The 21,855-nt window shown below is 49.4% G+C and overlaps 1 protein-coding gene and 1 long non-coding RNA gene across 3 annotated transcripts in view; one reads left to right on the plus strand and one right to left on the minus strand.

Annotated features, from left to right (window-relative positions):
* The first annotated feature begins 2,145 nt into the window (after nt 1–2,145).
* Nucleotides 2,146–6,891, plus strand: LOC311443284. Its single transcript, XR_014697176.1, has 2 exons — nt 2,146–2,221; nt 4,641–6,891. It is a non-coding gene; the product is annotated as an uncharacterized lncRNA (long non-coding RNA).
* CNGB1 (cyclic nucleotide gated channel subunit beta 1) overlaps nt 4,625–21,855 on the minus strand; it is a 32,333-nt gene continuing 15,102 nt past the window's right edge. For both annotated transcript variants that reach the window (XM_084533358.1, XM_084533359.1), the window contains 19 exons: nt 20,167–20,296; nt 19,934–19,976; nt 17,726–17,870; nt 15,887–15,958; nt 15,035–15,192; nt 14,585–14,764; nt 13,499–13,707; nt 12,553–12,603; nt 12,352–12,438; nt 11,936–12,000; nt 11,291–11,413; nt 10,066–10,207; nt 9,620–9,779; nt 9,134–9,231; nt 8,967–9,050; nt 8,453–8,571; nt 8,008–8,154; nt 7,345–7,540; nt 4,625–5,973 (listed from right to left, as the gene is read on the minus strand). In XM_084533358.1, coding sequence (XP_084389484.1) covers nt 5,761–5,973; nt 7,345–7,540; nt 8,008–8,154; nt 8,453–8,571; nt 8,967–9,050; nt 9,134–9,231; nt 9,620–9,779; nt 10,066–10,207; nt 11,291–11,413; nt 11,936–12,000; nt 12,352–12,438; nt 12,553–12,603; nt 13,499–13,707; nt 14,585–14,764; nt 15,035–15,192; nt 15,887–15,958; nt 17,726–17,870; nt 19,934–19,976; nt 20,167–20,296 — 2,422 coding nt within the window. In that variant the 3' untranslated portion in view covers nt 4,625–5,760. The remainder of the gene's footprint in view (nt 5,974–7,344; nt 7,541–8,007; nt 8,155–8,452; nt 8,572–8,966; nt 9,051–9,133; nt 9,232–9,619; nt 9,780–10,065; nt 10,208–11,290; nt 11,414–11,935; nt 12,001–12,351; nt 12,439–12,552; nt 12,604–13,498; nt 13,708–14,584; nt 14,765–15,034; nt 15,193–15,886; nt 15,959–17,725; nt 17,871–19,933; nt 19,977–20,166; nt 20,297–21,855) is intronic.

Genomic DNA, 21,855 nt, shown 5'->3' on the forward strand with positions numbered 1-21,855 from the left:
GCTGAGCACTGACAGCGCTGCCAGGACACTCAGTGCATGCATGGTGCTGGTTCTCTTCCACTGAAAATGCTTTGGTTTGGGTGGTGTTCCTGGAGGGTTCCTGGCCCCAAAAGGGTCCCCAGGGCTGATGTGCAGCCTGGGGGCTGCTTCCCTGCCCCCCTGTGCCCTCAGCAAGCAAGGGCAGAGGACACTACCCATGCCATGCTGCCTGCATCACTTTGCCGGTGAATTTCTCTCCTGGTTTTGCCCAGTCCGCAATAGAAACAGAGAGAGCAATTCCCCTCCACTCCTATCTGCCAGTGCATTAAGTAAGTGAGAGTAGATTAAAGCCTGTCCCCTCCCCGGGCACTGTTAGTCCCAGGCAAATTGCTGATACAACTTATTTCTTAGCTTCCGCAGGCAGGTGGACTCTCTCTGCAGCTAACCAGATTTAGATGGGATCAGGTCTGCTGCTGTGAGTACTGGCTGTTGTCAAAAGATGCCTCTTGACCAGGAATGAGGGCATCAGTTGGGCTTTTCCACCACCCACTACAAGCTTGGTGCAGACCTGCACCTCTGCACAGCTGGGCTTGGGCACATGGTGATGGGACCAGGGAGGAGACTGGGGGACAGCAGTGGGAGAAGTGCCCTTGTTGTAGCCTGAGGGCCTCAGAAATACTGAAACCTCGCCCATTCCTGGAGGAAGGAAGGCTGCAAAGCCCCATTTCCCTCCAATCTGAACACACGGCCTGGGAGACACTTTCTAGAAGGCAGCCAGAAAAGTAAAACCAGGGAGATTTGCAAAGTAAACAATGATCAAACAAAAAGACTTTGGTTACTGTTCTGGAGGCTGTTTGCCAAGACACACAGATCGTATCAGGCTAATTTACAAAAGGAAAACCAACATAATTAGTGTGCAGGAAAACACCTTCATGAAAAGCGCATTAGTGTTAAAAGTGATGGGACCAGGAGGTCAAGGCAGTTCTAAATGCCAGAAAAACAGGAAAAGGGCCCGTCTGCCAAGCAAGCTGAGTCCTTCATGTCGCATACACATGCTGCACAGATTGAGGCATGCTACACATATTAAAGCACACACTTATCACTTTTATACACCTTGTCCTGGTGTGCAGCAGGGTGCTGCTCAGGCAGGGCCACGTGCCTTCCCCTGTGCCCTCCCTGCTGCCTGGGGCTGCCTGGGTTTTGCTGCTGGAGCTGTCCTGTACAGCTGTGCTCCTGTTTTGGGACACTGGGAGCCCTGCCGATGCCGCAGGTCCTGTCTCAGTGGTGGTCGTGCAGCTGGATCTGGAGGCAGCCACGCTGGCTGCTGCGCTTGCACGCACGCTGCACCAGCCAGTTACCATGGCAGCTGAGATATTTGCATGTGATATTGGTATTTTTTGCAGTATGAAAGAGCCTCTTATCTGGGCTGAGCAACTAGTCTGGCTGGTCCGCATTCCTCTAGTGACACAGTGGCATGTTCCACCTGATGCTTGCAATTTGGAGCTCTAGACTCTGCCTTGGAAGAGCCACGGGCTGGGATGTGGGGGGTGCTGGGGTGCAGAAGGATGCAGGGGAACTGCAGCTGCATGTGGTGGAAGGCACCCTGCTGTGCCGTGCCGTGCTGTGCCATGCCATGCTGGCAGGTTGCAGCCTGGTGCTTGTGGGACATCCCTCTGCAGCAGCCTCTCTATCTGATCTATCACGCTTTTTTGGTTGCTTACATCCCACCCCTTAGCCTAATACTTCTAATTTAACCAAGGAAAGTTTGTAGAGCTTAGCTGTTTGACTTCTTCAGCTTTTCTAGCTCTTCACATGTATCAAGTGACCTGTAAAAGGGGAAAAAACGTGTGAAGTAACTTACATATCTCAGCTTGACTTCAGATGACTCAAAACCAACTCGCTGGATATTGCTCAGATTCTCCCTAAAACACTGACCCTTGGGCATGAACCAGACTTGGAAAGTTTCATCCCCAAATGAGAACGAGTAAATGAGGAAGGGATGAGAAAAAGAAGAATGTCATCCTGCCCAAGCTAAAGCAGCTGCTGCTAATGAACGCATCACCCTGTTTCACCCCTTCCCAACTGGTGGCCTGGCTTTTTTTTTTTTTTTTTCATTTTTTCTTTTTTCTGGGTGTTAATTCCAGTATAACTACCGCTGCACTCAAAATGAGATCTGTGCTTCAGCACAGCACCACATCCAGGCAGAGAAAATCAGATAGATCTCAGCTCTGTTTAAACCAAGGTAAGATGGAGTCAGGGGGATTTAACTGCAAGCAAGAATCAAAGTAGATCTGTGCAATGGAAAAAAAAAAAAGCAGAAAAAGTGGTTCACAGTGTTAGGAGTATGTTCTCCTCTTTAAGCACTTTAATCTTGAAACATGGAGATCTTAATTTTATTTCAAGCTTTATAATTAAATGCCTTTTAACTGGGCTTTCCATTTGTAATGCAATTTCTTTCTAGATCGAAGTCTAATAGCTAGACCTGCTGATTTGTTTTTACTCTTGTTATAACCTTATCAGTGATTAGCCTGCCACTGTACTTAATCTTTTTAAAAGATTGCTTTAGCTATAAATAGAGAAGATACCCACTCTGTTTCTATCCATAGGAAAACAAAAACAGTAAGGTATCTGTATTGGTTTATATTATTCCTTTTGCAATTTGATCTTTCTATCTGAGACATTTGTCTTTTTAAATTTTATACAGAACATCAAATCAGTGCTACATTTCTGAAAGATATAACAGCATAGGCCACAAAGAAAATGAGCATGCAAAGCCTCCAACAAAGATACTACTTGTGATATTGAGGCAAAAACTAACTCATTAATACAGAGCAAGCAACAGCAAGATCTACATTTCCTTCAGCAATTATCTGTGCCAATGACTTCCCTTAAAAGCAGCAACAGCTGAAATCCTGTTGCAAGAATAGCTAGTTTCTACGCCCATGGGCCGCTGAGAAGTCAGTTGTTAAATGAGAGAAGCACAGGTCAGGAAGAAGACTGCAATGCAGAATTTCCAAGGCAACTGTTGGCACTGGGCTGGCAACAAGCTACTGCACAGACAGATCCCCAAATTCTGCATTAATGTTATTAGAGGATGTATGTCATACCAAATCAATACAGCAGTTGAGTCACATCAACACTGAACGAGCAAAAGCTAATAAGAAATGCAGTAAAGGTATATAGAGTGTTGCAAAATCAATCAGGAACATTACAAGGGTGGTGAAAACAACAGACTTCAGGTAAATGTGTGCTCTAAGGTATTTAATAGGAACCAATGCAAAGGAAGCCCATTGCAAATGTAGCAAAACTGGAAGGTAGCACCATGTGGTAAATGAATGAAATTATAAAATGTAGCAGAAAGATGATTTATGACAAGCCCCCCTGGCAGCAGAGGCACTAAATGAGCCTGCAGCTGCCCAGCTTCTGAGCTCATATGGCCACCTGCCATTTCAAAACAGTTCTGCCCAGCAAACAGAGCTGGGCTTACAGCCCAGCCCCACCTTGACCTTAATTAACACCTGGGGAATAATCTCTGAAGAACTAAAGCCATAAACGGATCCACGGGAGGTTAGTTTTAAATCTTCATGTGTTTCCAGAGTTGCCAGTTATGTTTCCATTATTGTCTAATGCTGCATTTTGAAACCTAAGATACTCATAAAAGTGTTTGTCACTTAAGATTTTTTTTTTCTCCTTCTGGTGACTAAAAAAAAAGTATATAAATTCTACTAGTAGTATTTTGTGAACTTTGTGTCTCTGAAAACTTACTGGAAAATCTGTGAACCAGAATAGATAGGCTTTTTTCCTTTCTCCGCATCTGAGTCCATGAAGACCCCAGGAGGGTATGTTCTCATTCAAAGGGGGCGTAAATATTCCCCAGAGAGGTTTTTGTTTGCTTGCTTGTTTTTAAACCTAGTCTGAGCATTGCATTAGGACGCAACTTCCTAGGACGCAACTCTGATTTTAAAGAAAATATTTGCATTGCAATCCCCAAAACCACTCGGGCAGAGTTTTTCTTTGAGTGAACTTCCCTTTTGCTGTGGACGCATAGGTGTAAGGTGGCTGGTGCCAGGACATGGCTCCGGGGCCAGTACGGGTCAAAAGGGCTGGAAGCAGGGGGCAGAGGTTGCTCCAGCAACTAGGGAGGATTGGAAGGGAAAAGCTTCCATCCTTTAGCATTAAGTGTGAAAGCACACCTCCCATACGCACATCTACTCTGCTTTAGACAGGAAAATTGGAATTTTGAAATAAATCCATGGAAAATGGTGGTAATCTAAAGGGTGTTTATTGTAGATACAGTGGATTATGAAAGCCGTTATGCACACTTCTGATGTAAACTGTTTTTCTAAGCTGTATCAAATTGTAGCAGCAAATCAGAACCCTGGTTTGACTTTGCCACATTTCCTGGTTTGCTTATTTAAATATTTATATACTGGAAAGCACTTCCTCTGCCCCAAACCTACCTGGCAGGGAACCAGGGAATCACTTGCAAATCACTAAAGATTATGGGAGGTGGGGATGAGTTCAGATTTTCCTCTGCAACATTAAGGGCAGTGGTGGGTTCAGATGCACAAGTGGCATGTTGGAATTCCTTGAAGTTTTGTTTAAAAGAGAGCAAGCCATCATGAATTAACACTACTATACTCTGTCTCTTTCCACCACAGAAACCCATTTATTTTCCAAGAGAGGAAAAAAAAGCTGAGTAGGAAAGGTAGGAAAAGCCCTCCTGACGTGAAGATGAGCCAGCAGGCTTTGGATGGGAGCTGGGGCTTTCCCAGGGATCCACGTGGGTGTGCCACCCTTATGCCAGGGATGTGTCACAGGCAGAAACTTGCAGCACTTGTTGGTATTCAATGAGCAGCTGGAGCTTCCTCAGCCACATCTCTTCCTCCACAAGAAGGAAAATGTTGCTACGAGCTGCTGTGGGAATGGGGCCAGAGCAGTTTCCCTGTGGGCAAGGGGGCTGAGAGCCAGCAGCACGGGATGGAGCCAACAGCGTGACCGTGGGCCTGGGGGCACTGCTGGAGCTGGATACAGCTGGATGCCCAGGATGCAGCTGCACACGCTGCTCTGCATGTTGTGGACTCTGGCCTGACCCTGAAGTAGTGGCTTGGGGAAGCACTTGTGTCACTCCTCTGCCCTGTCGCAGCTGGAGGGCAGCTGGAAGCAGCCAGGATTTGCCCCCCGAGCACTGCTTGTTGGTAGCAGCAGGCACAGTGTGCCGGGACACCCAGGGCTGTGGGCCCGCACAGCTTGGTCTGTGCTTGGCTTAGGAGCAGAGTCCAAATCCTTTCCAGATGAGTCACCGTCCCGCTGCCTGAAGTCCAACAAAGGAATCTTTTTTTTTTCTTTTTTTTTTTTTTTTCCTCTGGTGTTTTTTTTCTGGCCATGCAGTGACTCAGCTTTTGGAGGTGAACAACTTCAGGCTTTATCTGAACAGACACTCATTAACCATTCAGAGCTGTAAAGAGCCATTTTTCTTCTGCACTTCGTCTCTGTAAGATCTCAAGGCTAGAGGGCTGGCCTGATATATATAGGGACTATTCAGACAGATGCTCAGTAAGAATGAGCACAGGAATCTTGTGTAGTTCTGGGTCATTTGGCAAAGGGTTTTGACAACAGCGGGTGAAGGACTAAGCAGAGAAGAAAGGCAGAGCCCATCTGCAGCACTTAGCTAGCAAAGCCTACAACCACGGTGCAGGAATCGTTAACAACTAAAAGCTTCTACCTGAAGCGTTTGCCCAATTCCTACTTGTGCCACCAGCCCCCAGATCCGCTTATTTTTCATTTCCCTTCTTCCTCTTCTTCTTTCTGCGAAATCTCAGCAGCAAGTACTTCTTCATCCTCCTGCGCTGCTGAAATCACACGGATAGCGACTAAATTATCAGAAGATTTTGAGCATATTTCCTCTCCCGGAGGGGTGCAGGCTTTGGGGGAAGCAGTAGGAGATCTGCGGTGCACTGGTGACTTCGGTGGGATTGGACTGAAACTGGGATCCTGCAATATCCAAAATAAAGGCAAAATCAACATCAGGAAACTTTTGTCCATGGCAGGTCCTCAGCCATCACCCCAAACCTTGTCATCTGTGCTGTGCAAAGGTGTTTGGGGGAGTTTCACTGCACTGAGCTCACCATGGGGTTTTTCACCTTGCTGCCCAAGATGATCTCCGTGAGAAAGGCAGCTGGATTACAGCCTTCAGACCTCGGGGTGAGGTAAGACAGGATGAGTGCAACAGAACTTTCTTGCATGCCAGCACCTTTTGCTCCTACAAGGTTTTGTCTTGGTAAAGGTTTTGCAAAGGTGTTGTGATGCAAGGGCAGCTCAAGACTTGCCTCCTCCTCAAGCCCTGGCTCTGTCAGAGCAAAGCTGCAGTGGCCTCAGAGAGCTGGTGTAGGGACGTGCCCTGAGGAGGACATCCTGCTCCAGGGGTTCCCCCACCCTACCAGCTCTGTGTGTGACCCCCAGCAGCAGGTCTTGCTACTGTGACTGTGGAGCCCGCAGCATCCCTGTTCAGAGCTGCTGATAACTCTCTATCAGTTACTGGCAAGCACTGAGTAGCCTGAAACTTCATCATGCTTCTGTGAAGGACTGCAGAAACTCAGTAGTGTTTGGTGTCTCACTAGATATTTACCAGCCTCAAGGCCACAGGGCACTCCCTATCAGCTGCTGTTTCACCCCCCTGGCTTTACATGTTAGCCTGCATAGCTCTATGCTGGGAAGAGGAACAACAGCGACTGCATGGACATAAGATCTGTTTTTACCAGCGTTTTCTCTTGATGATTGAAAGGTGAAGGCAGTTTCCCTGTAGCCTGTGCAGAGTGGGAAGGACAGCACGCCTGCTGCTGTGTGACTGACCAAATCCTGCTGCCAAAGCTTTTCAGGCAGGAACTGCCCTGGGGGTGCTGGGTGCCAACATCACCCCTGTCCCGCCGGCATATCAATTAATTACGAGTGGCCCTATAGCCATGGCAAGGAAGAAATGCTAGCCTGTGGTTATATCTCAGCAGCAAGCTAGAGTCAGGCTTAGTGCTGTCAAATAGCTTGGCAAAAAGTCAATGCACTTCCCCTTTCTGCTGCAAAGCAAACCTCCAGGCCAGACAGCGGGAAAATGGAGGCTGTGTGAGATTTGCTGGATGCCCCCATCCATTTATCTACAGTACTCCAACTCTGATGACCACAGTTAATTTCTTTAAGGTGCCTTCAGTGGCTCTTCTGCTGTCACCTTTGGAGAAAAGCAAAAGGAAGGATGGAGAGGCTGGTTTTGCTATCGCCCAGGTTAGACATGAGCTCAAGCTCTGGAGCCAGTGGTAACGCAGCCGCTCATCACCCCACAAAGCAGAGCCGAATTCCTGGCCTCCCCACACTGACCTGCTCTGCCTGCATTGCCTTCAGCTCCTGCAGCTTCCACCGGAGGTGTGCGAGACGCCCTTTGCCTCCCGTCTTCCCCATGGCAGCCAGGGCCGCCTGGAAGAGCTTCGGCGTGTCAGGCTTTGGGGGAATGATCAGCGGAGATACGGGCTGCCCCTTCTCATCTCTGGGTTTATTGTTGTTTTTCAGCATTTTCCTACAGTGAGGAGAACAAGAGATTAGAAATATATTCTATTAGCTGGATTTTATAATGCAGAAAAATAAGACTTTTAAAGAATGGGGACTTTTTACACCTTAGAAAGAACAGAATAACAAATCTGAGTAATGCTAAAAACTAGAGGGAATACGTTAACAGATTTCCAAATGAATATGCTCTGGCCTTATGTGTTCCTGAGTTGCACCGGCTTTCAGTGATGAGGTTTTATAGATTAAAACACTACCATGAGACGTGCAGCAGGGGTCCCAGCATGTCCCTTGCTCTCCACACACGCTACATGGCAGGAGCAGCGTGGGGTCCCTGCACCAGCCTTGTTCTGCTGCAGGCCAAGTGTTGAGTGGTCTCCCATGCTTGGCTGCAGCTGAGGGCAGAGAAGTCTTCCCCACGACTTTCAAACCTGTGCTCTGTCATTTTAGGACACAGGCTAGCAAGCAGCTCACACTCACTTGGCCTTCTTACGCAGCAACTTCTGAGACTCCGGGTAGTGCACCAAAATCTCATTCAAGTCCTTCTTATCCAAAATGAAAAGATTAGCAAATCCATGAGCGACAACGTTTGCTGTTCGCCGATTTCCTCCTCCCGCTGCCAGCAAGCTGAATGAAACACCGAGAGATGTGAATGGTGCTAGTAACAAGCTCAGCAAAATGTTCATAACCTAAAACGTCCCTGTCCCCACTGTGTGCCTCCACCTCTCTCTTTCAGAGGACTCGGAGTTTAATTTTTACCCGTGATGAAATTCTCCAAGCCTAGGTTCTAAAGAATGCTTTGAAACATTGGCATGAAATGCTACATAATATATACCCTACCAAGCAGGAGTTTTCACATTGCAGTTTAAACCATTGTAAGACCATGGGCTTTATGTCCCTGGTTCCCTGGCAGTGCTTCGCTGACCTTATTTCTCCAAACACAGATCCAGCTTTCAGCGTCACCAGCACGGTTTTGCCGTCGGGTCCCCCCAGCACCTGCACTTGCCCAGCCTGGATAATATACATCTCGCGGCCGATCTCCCCCTGCAACAGAGACAGGTGCTGTGTGAGTTACCCTGAAAAAAGACCTTATTATGGATGCCCTGCCCCACACCGTGCTGAAACCCCTGTGACCTTTCAGCCTTCTGCAAGCTCTCCAACTGCTTTATCCAGATGGTGCTCACTGCTGAGCATCCATGCCTGACCCCAAAGCCTCCTCCAGCCCCACACCCAGCTCTCCTGCCATTCATGGCTGCAGTAGAAGGGGTCAAGCTTTGCACAAGGTGAGCTGCAGCCAAGGATGTTTTTGCTCCAGTTGCCCTGCCCAGAGCACGCCTGTGCCCGGTGCAGGCTGTGGCATGGAGCTCCTGCCCTGTGCTGCACTGCACAGCCCGGCCACGCCACCAGGAGGGGAGGGAGGCATCTGGGTGGCTCGGTACCTTCTTACAGACGTAGTCATTTGGCAGGTAGACAACCGACCTCAGCCGCTTCAGCATGTCGAAGATCATCTGCCTGTCACAGCCCTGCGCCAAAACACAGCCAACAGCGGTCAGCCCGTGCCAGTGGGGAGGCACAGCGCAGGACAGGGCACGTGCTGCCACAGTACCTGGAAGAGGGCCACTTTGCTGACGATGTTGTAGTTCACATCAATGGCGATGTCCAGCCGCATCTTGTCCGGCAGCTGCACCAGCAGCTCAGACTCATCTGGGAGATGCAGAGCAGAAACCCAGCTGTTTTCAGTGCTTTCTCCAGGAGCACACCCTTGGTGCCCAGTGGCCGGTGGCAGGAGCCAGCTCCTGCCCTCCCCACTCATGGCTCAGTGCCCAGAGCTCCCTGGCACCAGGGACAGGGTGAGTGGCAGGAGGGACAGCATGGTGGGGACACTGTGCTGCAGGGGACACCAGGTCACCATGGCTCCATGTCCCACTGGCACCCCATGTGCCCAGAAAAGAGTTAAATAACCCACACCTTCCCAAACCCGTAGTGCAATTTGCTGGGCTGCTCTTTGGCAAAAATGTTTCAGACAAGCAACTGTAGTGAAATGTGGAGCATGAGGGTGATGAAGGTGTTGGCCCTTGAAGCAGGCTCTTACCTAGCATGCCTTGTGATTGCCACGTGTACTCGTACCATGTTTTGACACGGTTCTGCACGGTTTTGGGGATTTTGTAGAAGTTCATGTATTTAATAGTACTGTCCATGCAGCTCCGATAGTAAGTTTGCCCGGCAGTAGCAGCACCAACCACATCTCTCATCTGAATGGAAGAAAGAGTGGGAAGAAAGAGTTTATTTGCTATCATCTATCCACTACGCAGGTTAAGCAGTCTGGAGAACACAAGCATGGTCATATGCTGTGTCCTGACAGGGGGTTTTCAGCATCTGCCCAATTCTTTTTGCCTTCTGCTGATGCTGAGCAGGTAAAGAGCCAGTGTATGGGGAAAACAAACCTGGGAATAACTCAGTGGACCAACCCCACTGAGCTTGTCCCCACCTGAGGTGGGAAGACCCTGTGTGCATCCTGGGACAGCGGCTCCCACTCACCTGCCCGATCATGACGGAGAAAGCAAAGACACCCGTGAAGTAGTTCAGCAGCTGGAAGACAATCTCGAAGAGTGTCTTGGGGTCTGGCAGGCCCCCGATGGTGATGAGGGTTTTGACTGCCCAGTAGTAGCAGCGGATGTAACTGGGAGGAGCAGAGGAGGCAGCTTGGTCATGTTTCTGGCATTAAGACCTGTTTCACCCTTCAGGACCGAGCTCACATCTCTGGCCACAGCAAGCCAGAGCCGTCGCTGAAAGTAATTGTGGGTGATGGAGAGAAAATGAAGGGGCTTGCAGACTCCCTCCCAGGTGCTTCTGGAGACTCTACAGGAGCAAGGGGATGGAAAGACCAGGAACCTCCCCATAGGAGGCTCTGCTGCTCTGGCTATGCATGTTTTCCGCCTCTTTCAGCTTCACTGCCACAAACCAACAACATATTTTCAGCAACATTTACACTTTTAGAAATAGCCATGGGAAAAAAAAAAAAGTGTGAGCAAATTGTTGGCATAGGACCCTAGAGATGTCAAGTGAATTCTTGATCCGTTGGTCTTGTGCACTCCTTTGGATGTTATACCTAGGGGTAGGTACACATATGTGTATCACACAAAATAACCATATAGCCACAAAATTGGCATGGTAAGCTGAGTGCTGCAAAGGTAGGAAACACCAGCACTGAGGCTGGGAGGCTGACAGTCACTTGTCCCCTCCTACACCTCATGCTAAGCCTTTAATGGACTTGCACAATCCTTTTTTTTTCAGCCAACTCTTATTTACTGCATAGGAGAATGGTGCTAAATTAATTAAATGTTATTTGGTATTTTATTTTGCCTGTGTTGTGGAACACACAGCTGTGGGCGTTAATCACTAGGCAGCAATCTTTGGCAGCAAATATGAGCCAAGTACTCATATGGGAACATACGCAGTGCTCTCTTCTCCCCATGGCATCCCTGTTCCCTAGCACTAGGCTCACAATTTTTCAGCCTCTTCAACACACCATTTCCTTCAGCCTCAGCCCAGCCACAGCCTCCTCATCTTGAGCACACTGTAATGCTGCACGTCCCATCCCTCTTGTCCCTGTCATTCTCGCTGGCGCCACATCTTCTCCTGGGACTCCCCAGTCCTTTCCTCAGAGATTTTTATGAACCCAGCAGCATCCAACCATCTCCTTTCTTGCTCCCATTCATCACAGTGTGCTGTACTACATGGGGACCTGAGCCTTGGCTTGTACCTGTTTCCTTCCCCATCATAGACCCAGGTGGTAGAGCCCAGTCCTTCGTAGGCTGATGCCCAGTAATAGAGGCAGGAGTTCACATGCAAGCTGTACAGTAAATAGGCAGTAGTCCGAATCACTCTGCAAAGAAAAAAATAAATAAATAAGTAAATAAATAAATAAATAAATAAAAGAGGGAACAGGAGGGGAGAGGATATGGCATTTGCTGGGACAAACACATGAGATCTGCCCTGGCATCACAAGTGCTTCAAGGCAATGAGCTGAGTGCAGACAGCACAGGTCCTGCTTATGCTAGGCCCACAGCATGTCCTTAATTCAGGGCTCCTGCTGGTCCCTCCTGCAGCTCAGGAAATGGAAGAAGTGCTGTGTCTGACAGTTGCTCCCCTCTGCTGCCAGTACCCCTGCCCACACTGGGATGGCAATTGCAGCCGTGGGCCCTGGGAGCCACTCACCCCTCTGTTCCTGCCCAGGTGAGGAAAAGGCCAGCCAGGAGCATCACCACTACCTGTGTCAGCAAGTACAGTGACACGGGGAAGTAAGCTGGAAAGCCAGAACTGGTGTGCACCAAAGTGAACCTCTTTCCTCGGTAATAAATAGTGATGAGTATCTCCCCGCCCTATAAACGATTCCTCAGCTGCTCACCTGTAGATGTATGCCTTGCTCAGGATGGCCTCGAGGCGGTTGTTGAACTCGAAGAAGGCCATGTACTGGGAGGAGAAGGAAGGCAGTGTGCTCCAGTGTGCCACGGCTTCCCAAGAAGCCAGCAAGCAGGGCACGTCCCTGCTCCAAGCCTCCTCACAGCCAAGCTCCCCGGCTGGCCCCCAGCCTCACTCCTGCAGCATGAACGGCCACAGGCAGACACAGCCCCATCTGCACATGCCCTTCTAATAAAATGTAGGAATAATAAGGTTGAAATATTTACTGACAGCCCTTCAAGGGCTTCAGTCATCGTCCTGTCATTGATTATTCTGGCAAGCCACAGCCACACAAACCAACGAGGGACCCTTCTGTGTTCACTTGGCACGGGGGGCTGCGTGGGTCTGCCCGCTCCCACTCACCTTCAGGCAGCGGGGAAAACGCAGCAGCGGGTTGACACCGACTTTGAAGTAGAAGAAATCCAGGGGAAGGAGGCATACCACATCCATCTGAAACCCACACAGAGAGAGAAACCTCTGCAGAACCTGCAGGCCTAGCGGGGTGGAACTGCAAGCCATATTGCAGATCAAAGACGCAAAGTAATAAACGAAATTATGCCAGACCTTAAAGCGCTGTGAATGCAGGTAGTTCTCCTTCATGGCCTTTTTTTCACTCTGGTTAGGAATTGCAGGGGAATTAAAAAAGAGAGAGAGAAAGAGAGAGGTTGATTATTGCTTGCAGAGAGCAAAGTCACCACCAACCCAGTCATGTATGGTTTTCCCCTCCTGTGCCACAACTGGGAACCTACTCCCACTGTGCATGGAAGGGGAGCAGAGCAAGAGGAGCAGCAGACCTGGTTGTAGGCCAACTTCCCACCCTTGCCCAGGATATCCCTTGCTCATTTTGTGCCCTGGAGGAAGCACACTGCAGCGGCAGCACTACAAAAGTCAGAGTTCACAGGAGAAGCCTCCCTGTCTGAGCACGAGCAGTGGGAAGGCTGTATTCCCAAGCTTTTATTTTTCACAGATTATTTAATTGCCTGTGGAAACGAAACCAAAGGTTTTCACTTATCTCAGACTCATGAGCTATGCATTCAGATGGCAATCACCTCTGTCATACTGCTAATGAATTCTGCCTAGCGGTGCTCCAGGAAACAAACCCCGAGTTTGTTCTGCTGCCTGCTGTCAGCGGGTGCAGGCTGCCAGCTGTGCCAGGGCTGGACGGCGTGCTCACCGCCCCGCTGGCAGCACCCTCACATCCTGACCTGGGAACCACCACGGACCATGCACTTTCTAATGGCCTGATATTGATTTTGTAGGGAAAATACATAAGTCTGGAAGACAAACAGACTGCCACCTTATCCCTTACATGGCAGAAAAGATGTCTGCAGTCCTCCCAGAGTGCACCCAGCCCTAGTGGGAAGATGAAGAGCAAATCCTAGCTGTCATGATAGAGTTGCTGGTTTGCCTGGAGCCTGATCCAGACACCAACAGCCACTGGGGGTGTTGGGGCTGGGATGTCCCCACAGCCATGTCAACTCAGTGGGATGCAATGCATGCTGCCACTCACTATTATGTCTCCCCCCCGCACAAACTGCAGGCGGGTCTGAAAAACGATGATGTCCAGCAGGTAGATGAGGTCGCAGAGGTAGTCCACGAGCAGCCAGAAGTGGATGTTGGATGGCGTCTGGTAGGGGAAGGCCCAGCGGACAGGGATCAGCCAGCAGTTCCAGTTCCAGGCCAGAACAACGAAGAAGAGCCACAGCACATACATCAGATCTGTGCACAGGGAAACACACCCTGACGAGCTGGCCACACATCTCCCAGTTATGCAAACCTACTATACCCCTTGCCTGCCCTCAGCACAAGGGTGAAACCTGCAGGAGACTACAGGTTCTCCTCCTGATAGCATCTGGTGGCAAGTGCCAAGCAAGGGCCAGCAGAAGGATGGGTGAGCTGGGCTCTAGATGCAAAGTTAATGCTATCTGCTGCAGAGCACATTGCTTTTTATCAGAAAGCCTCTTCTAACTTGGCTGATTCAGTCACAGTTGGTTTTGCTTTGCTCCCACAATACTAACTTTATTTATTTTTTTAATATTTGTGTTTTATTTTTTAATTTTTATTTTTTAATTTTATTTTTTTCCCTTGAGGCTACGCTGAGCTAACTGCCTGCCTGGTGCCGGTGGCTCCCCTTGTGAATGAGGACAGGCTAAGGAAGGAGCTGGGTTCCCCTGCCGAGTTCAGCGTTTGCCCTCTATGAAGACCGAACAGCAGAAAAACGCTGTTCCTTCTCCACCTGGTGGTGCTGCCGGCACTCGCAGCCGTCAGGGAGCATTTAGGAAAGCCTGTGGATTCCACACAGGAGTTTACAGCTAGCTTACAGGTAAACTGAGCTTTAGGGAATGGGTTCGGTTGGGAGGGACCTTAAAGAGCATCTTGGTCCATGGGCAGGGACACCTCTCACCAGACCAGCTTGCCCAAAGTCCCATCCAACCTGGCCTTGAACATTTCCAGGGATGGAGCAGCCACAGCTTCTCTGGGCAGCCTGTGCCAGTGCTCTCCACAGCATCCCACAGCTGGTGCTGTCCCCTGCTCCCCTCCATCCCCTCTCCATCCCACCCAGGGTTCTCCCAGCCCTGCTGCACTCGTCTCTCACTGGTGAGCGGGTCGATGCTGCTGGGGAACTGGTAGCTCTTCAGGCGGGCCATCCAGGGCTGGCACTTGAAGGCACAGCACAGCATCTCGCAGTAGTGTTCATCATCTGCTGCCTTGTCCCCTGGTGGCGCTTCTGCCGGGGGAGGCGGTGGTGGTGCTGTGGGTGCTGGCTTGGAAGGGGCTGGGAGAGGCCACACAATTATTTTAAACAGCAGAAAATCTCAGGGCAATTTGGTTTAAGACAATGCCTTTACAGATCATGTCTCCCAGAGCTGCCCAGAGGGAAACAGCTTCCAGGTCATTAAACCAAATTACAATTCCTATTGCTTGATCTTCTCAAGGCCACCAACACCACCTGCAAACCTCCCTCTTCTCCCCATCAAAAACCTCCAGATTCCTCCCCAGCATTTGGCTTTACCTCTTTCAGACTCCCAGCCCAACCTGAACTCACATGCCGAAGGGCTCTCATCATCGGAGGTGACATCAGGGTCAGTCAGCTTCTCTTTCACCTTCTCTGTGCGTTCCTTGAAGAGCTTCACCAGCTCCTGGAGCCGGTCATTGATGATGGCACTGCTCTGGCTGGTGGCCGAACCAATGCGCTCGGGCAAGCTGTGGGGAGACCGTCGGGCACTTCACTTACATAGAAAAACCTGAGAGCAGGCTCAACACCTATTATTTAAGCCATAGGATCCTTAATTAGGATTTGTCTGTATTTATCTGGCTAGCATTATCAGAAGAACACGTTTCAGTAAAATACTGCCAGGAGCACCAGCCTGAACCTCATCTTTGCCCTTGGATGTGAGCTGCCCTCAGAGGGACTTGGAAAGCACCAAGACCTCAGGTTGGCTGTCCTGTTCTTGGGAGAAGGGCGACTGGAAGAACTGCAGGGTGGAAATGAGCAGCAAGCCCCTGAACCCATAAACCATGTAATCCCCTGCCAGTGAGGGCAGCTCGCCCCAAAACCATCCCATGGGGTTGCGTAAAAGCAGCCTGATAAAAGCAGGGTGTCCCCATTACACTGTGTAGACTAGATGTGCTCCAGTTAGGCCTAAAGATAATATTTCTGTCTGATTAGAGGAAAAGCAAGAGAGCACTTTCTGTTCCAGGAAAAACTGTGCTCACTGCTTTTGGAGAGGGGCAGCAGGAGGGCTTCACCTGCTACATGGTTCTAGACTGGCGCAGGCACTGCTCCCTCTCCCTCTGGTATCCCAACATCTCCAACATCTGCTCCATTTCTGCCCAAAATGGCAGGATTTGGGATCCAGGATCCGGATGGGCCAGTGCCCAGGGTACCAGCACGCACCTGTCCTTCTGCAGCTCATCCCAGCTTGCCGGTGCCTCATCCAGGTTGTCCGTGGGGGCTGGCAGCTTCTTCCTGCAGTCACAAGCACAGAGCCCATGCTGGGGGGAGCAGGAAGCTGAGTGTCCCCTTCCTCAGCCAGCTCCTCCTCCTCCCAGGTCTCATCTATTGCCACTTTCCCTTCTCCCACCCAGGTCTGTTTCCCCCTTAATTTCTGGCATCACCTGACATCGTTGTGTGAAAAACACCTTGCTCCTTTTGCTGCTAAAGATCTGGTCCCTCCTTTGTGCCACCAAGCCCGTGGCTGCGTGGGCATACAGCTGCCTGCTATTGTCTCCAGCCCTTCTTGGGCCACCTCTAAAGAGGTTTGTGCATGGGCATGCTTCCTATGGCACATTCTTGCTTGGCTCTGGCTGTGGGAATTAGCTTTTCATACCAAGATGTAACTGGCCACAGATGGAGAGAAGAAGCTGGAGCCATTTCACACACTATCTGCTTCCAAACACTGATGAGGCAACAACTTGTGGCTTGTCTGCGGTGGCTCTGCTGTGACTGGGTCTAAAGAAGGGGAACCCAAGTCCTTCTGAGCCACTGCATGGCCAAAAGCTCAAATTGCTCTGAGAGCACCAGCCTGCACCAGGCTCTGCCCAGTGGCTCTCCTGCTTTGGCGTGGTGAAACTGTAGTTTTTACCGAATGAAACGCAACTTGCTTCTAGAAACCTCCAGCTCTGTCTAGGGACCTCCAATGCCACCTTGAGAGACACAAAATGGAAGCGTGGCAGAAACATTCCTTGCTCATATGCATAACGCCAACCATGCAACCTGCTGCTTCATAAAATACTAGAAAACAACATGAGAAAACTGAGATTCTCTGAAATAGCTGTACTGGGGAATACCGAGCTGCTTTTCCAGTAACTGCTGTCTGGCGGGTGGGTGCTACGAGCTGACCTCACGCTTCCTCTGCCTGCTGTCATCATCTCAAAATGAGATTGTTCACTGGTGTCAAAAGGGCAGTAGAGAAGGAAACTTTTAAAAGAAGGAACTAGTGCTTGCATGTTGTAAAAACTGCCTGCGGGTGGCACAGATATGTGTACCTGAATAAATGGAGGCCGTGACTGTGGTTTGCTGTGTCCCTGGCTCCAAACGTGTCTGAGATGTGCTGACATGTGTGACGTGGGCACCAGTCTGAGTTTTGTCCATTTTCTACTTGTGCTGGTGGCATAAAAGACAGCCCAGGACCTTGACCCTGATCCAAAGGCAATTGAACACCCGCAGAAAAGCGGCACATCTCAACCCTTTGATGGCAACAGCAGGCACTGAGAAAAGTGACGTGCCTGGTCTCTGTCCCAGCAGAGGGGAGACACACAGCCTCATCTGGAGTGCAAGGAGAAAAGGAAAAACCCAAGCTTTGAGTGTCTCATGGTGGAAAATAAACTCAAGAAATAAGGTCAGGAACTATTTCGGGACATATCTGTGCCCCTGCCTTACAAGAACAGAGAGATGTGAATCAAGTGCCACACACAGGCACCCCACGCCTCTTGGGGCCTCCTCCTGAACAAACCATGGGTGCTGCTGGAGACAGAGGTGAGGAGAAGCTTCCCCTGGGGCTGGCACCTCACAATGCCAGGAGAGACGGGATGGACACACTGCAAAGGGCTGTCCCTGCTGCTACGTATGCACCACCACCCGATGAAGCACTATGATTCACAGCATCACGGACCCTCCGTCTTCAACGTGTCTGAGCAGTGCCTGCACCCCTGCCTCCCAGGCAGCCTGTGAGCTCCGAGCTTCTGCTGGCAGCTCCAGAAAGGCTCCATCCAGCCAGGCCTGGCTGAGCCCTACCTGGGGGACGCTGGCACAGCACCGGGCACCACCAGCATGTGGGGGTCACCAGGGGTGGGCAGCGGCAAGCAGGTGCCATCCTCCTCTGCAGCATCACCTCCGCCGTCCACGTCCTCGACACCCACAGTGAGGCAGTGACCAAGCCCTTGGAGAAGGGGAGAAAGGCAGAGTGAATTGGGAGCAGCCGGCCGTCCTCCCACCAGCTGCCTTCATTCCTGATGGCCTCTAAGCCACGGGTTGGAGGAGGGCTGCTTTTTTTTCCTTTATTTATTTTGCAATTTCCCCCCAAAGCATTGGAGCGTTTCCTTTTCGTTTTGCTCAGTTTTTAACGCGGTAAGAAGTGCTGTTTGCTTCCTGTCTGCTTTCACAACTTGCAGGGGTTCAGCCTGCTCACTGCAAGCGTTGGGCAGATGTCTGCAGGGCATGGCAGTGATGCCACATGCCCACAAGAGAAGCAGCTGCTGGGAGCAGCTTGGTTGGATCCTGCAGCCAGACAGGCTAGGACCAGTCCTCACTTTCTCGGCCACGTAAAGAGACGCCGTGTGTCCCCACATGTGGTCTTCCCAGGGGATTTCACCCAACTGAAGGACCCTGTGCAAGCCTTCCAGTCCCACACAGCCACAGGACCCATGGATCAGAGCATGGCTCAACTGAATCACCAAGGAAAGGCCCATGTGGATTGCAAGGTTAACATTCTGGCACATGTAAGGAAAAGCAGCAGAATCTGGCTTGCTGGCTAAAAACAAAGCAAAGCAAAGCTACAGAAACACAGTTTGTATTTCTGGGCTAAAACACAGAAAGCTGCAAACAGTAAACCCCCGTCTTACTGTAATTTTAGTGTGAGTGGGTTGCATGGATGCTGAGGAGAAAATGCATGTGCAGCAGATATTTAACCCTCAGCCTGCAGGACCTTTCATGGAGTTTCAGCCAAGTTGGAGTGATCACTTATGGTTATTTGCAATTACACTCTAGGACCTGAACTAAAAAGGCACGTCATGATGAAGCAGAAGCAGAAAAACACGAAGTTTGTTCCCTAGTCTCTGTGCTGCAACATGAAGTGTGTTCTTATCTATTGTTGTTTTGTTTTTGTTTTTCAAAAAGCAACAAAAAGCAACTGTACCAGGACTAGGACCCACCCCCTAGCTACACGATCCCATTGTCAAAGCCAATCCTCTAATACCTAGGGGGTGAACAGGGGATTGCTCCTCATTGCAAAAAACGGGGTTGACAACTCCAGCCTTTCGCTTTCTGGCAGCAAGGACGGGGATGCGGGAGGCAGCAGCAGCTCGGTAGCTGGGGACATTGGGGAGCTGCTCTAGCACAGGAGGGGAGGTGTCCCTGCAGTCGAGCAGCTTGTCATGCACCAGCCGGTCTAGCTCAAGGTCTCGAGCATGCTTGGACATGCTGCTAGGCGTCTAGGTGCTTCAAGCAAAGGACAAGGCATCTGAAGCTGCAATAAAACACAGAATTGTTTGAGACAGGACAGTTATTTCAGTGCAGAGAAATGCAGGGCTGATGTTTTTTTTTAGATGCTGCCAGCCTCATGGGGATGTTGGCAGCACGGAGCAACGGCAGTGAGCATCCTGCCACATGCACCTGTGGGCACAGCACTGCTATGGGCTGCGGTGCTCTGCCAGGACTGCACGAGCGTTTGGACAAGAAAGAAACCTCCTGCCCGTAACAGGACCCACGTCGCGCTGTTCCTGCAGCAGCTCCCACAGCCTTGGTGCAGCTGTGCCAGAGGTGGGAGCTCCACAGCCAAGCTTCATTAACAGCTCATTACCTTCTAAGAGGTTATTTAAAGCACATATTGTGTCACTGATTATTCCCCAAATTGAATAAAGCAGTAAAGAAAATCCTTTTTTTTTTTTTTTTTTCTTTTTCTTTTTTTTTTCTCCCCTGTGTTCTTCTTTGGCTGGAGGAAAAACTTATTTCATATCAGAGGTTATTTAATCAGCATGCCTGGGTGCTGCATGAAGTACCAGCCTTCCCTATCTGTCTCCAGCGGGACTCTGCAGCCAGCAGACTGCTCCCATGGCTGTTTTAATTTAGCAAGAAGCCCAGGAGGGCCCAGCCAGCCTGTGCCAGTCATTCGCTCCCAGGCAGCAAGTGCTCAGAGAGCAAAAGTTACTTCATCCCTCACTGGGCAACACCTTGCCTGCTTCGGCTCATCCCCATATGACATTGCACTGCTATATATTCAGGTACCTTCAGCATCAGTTTCAGTAACTTCAACCGTCTTCTCTTCCACCTTCAAAACAACAACAACAACAAAAAAGCCATTATAAGGAGAAAAAATGCCTTTCCCATCAGCAAAAAAGCAGCAGTTTGACTGGGCGTGCTGTGTTCCCCCACAACCAGCCCTGCTCCCCGGGTGCCTGGTGTGCACGTGGCAGCAAGCACCCAGTGCAAGTGCATACCTGTACAAAAATACTCCATACCTGTACAAAAGCACCTTCCAGATCACTTATCTCAGCTTCTTCTAGCTGCGCGAAGCTGAGGGCCTCTTCTGCAAAGAAGGCGTCCTCCAGCCCCTCATCGATGGGGAGGCAAGGAGACTGGAGCGGGGCTCTGGAGGGGACAGATCAAGCAGAGACACGAGATTGAGTCCACTTTTGGACCGAGCTTAGTTTAATACAGAGGTGGCACCAAAAAAAAAAAAAAAAAAAAAAAAAAGCCACTGGATTAGAAGGGACTTTATCATGTTTTTCAAAAGGATGCTACATGGGAGACTGAGAGGTGTATAAAAATACAGAACATTTCCAGAAAAAAAAAAAAAAAAAAAAAAGTTTATATTGCTGTGCATAATAATTTATCATATAATTAAAATTTGCCAAATAAAAATCCAAGAGCCTGATTTCCAGGCAGGGGTGCCTACAACCACCATTGGAATCCCAAGTTCATTCATACAAGGCACCACCAGGACACATAATTTTAATTAACATAATTGCATATAATTAAGGGGTGTGGTTAGCAGGTCAATAGAGGTTCTCCTGTCCCTCTACTCTGCCCTGGTGAGACCGCATCTGGAATATTGTGTCCAGTTGTGGGCTCCTCAGTTCAAGGACAGGGATCTGCTTGAGAGAGGCCACAAGGACAATTAAGGGAGTGGAGCATCTCCCTTAGGAGGAAAGGCTGAGGGAGCTGGGGCTCTTTAGCTTGGAGAAGAGGAGGCTGAGGGGTGACCTTATTAAAGTTTATAAATATGTAAAGGGTGGGTGTCAGGAGGATGGAGCCAGGCTCTTCTCAGTGACATCCAATGACAGGACAAAGGGCAGTGGGTGCAAGCGGGATCACAGGAGGTTCTGCTTAAATGTGAGACAAATCTTTTTTATGGTGAGGGTGACAGAGCACTGGAGCAGGCTGCCCAGGGGGTTGTGGAGTCTCCTTCTCTGGAGACTTCCAAAACCTGCCTGGCCCTGTTCCTGTGTGACCTGATCTAGGTGTTCCTGTTCCAGCAGGGGTATTGGACCAGATGGTCTTTCCAGGTCCCTTCCAATCCCTAATATTCTGTGATTCTGTGAATTTTCCTTTTCCAGCTGCAGTTTCAGCACTGAGCACAGACCCCACTTCCATCACTCTGGCCAATGGGGCTCAAAGGATTGAATTTATTGTGTTAAAATAACTTTATATCTGAAAAAAACGACTGATCATGTTCTGTGCAGTTATCTCCTGATTTGTTTTTTCCTGGAGAGAGAAACAAAGCAGAGACTGGGAATAGTGAAAAATAAATAAATAAGTAAAATAAAATCAGATAGCTAAATGCACTAATACTAAACAAAAACAAAAACAACAAAAAAAAACAACAACAAAAAAACAACAACAACAACAAAAAAACATCTTTCTGTATTCTCCACAAGTCCTAAACTAAAAGATGTATGTAACAAATAGTGGCTGATTTTTCTCTTTATCTCTCTTTCTTGAAAGCTGTTGCTTTATGAGTTTTTTTATGAGGTGTTGCTTTATTTCCTTTTTTTTTTTTTTCTTTTTTTTTCTTTGTAATAGCTTCCCTTCAAATACAGTCCCAAGTCTTTTCATCCTAATCTAGAAAACCCACCGACATCTCTGTTTTCCCAAAAAGACAAACACAAAGATCGAGCAACATCTCATTCACTCAACAACTGAAACTC

This window comes from Aythya ferina (assembly GCF_964211825.1).
Source record: "Aythya ferina genome assembly, chromosome: 12".
Taxonomy (NCBI): Eukaryota; Metazoa; Chordata; class Aves; order Anseriformes; family Anatidae; genus Aythya; species Aythya ferina.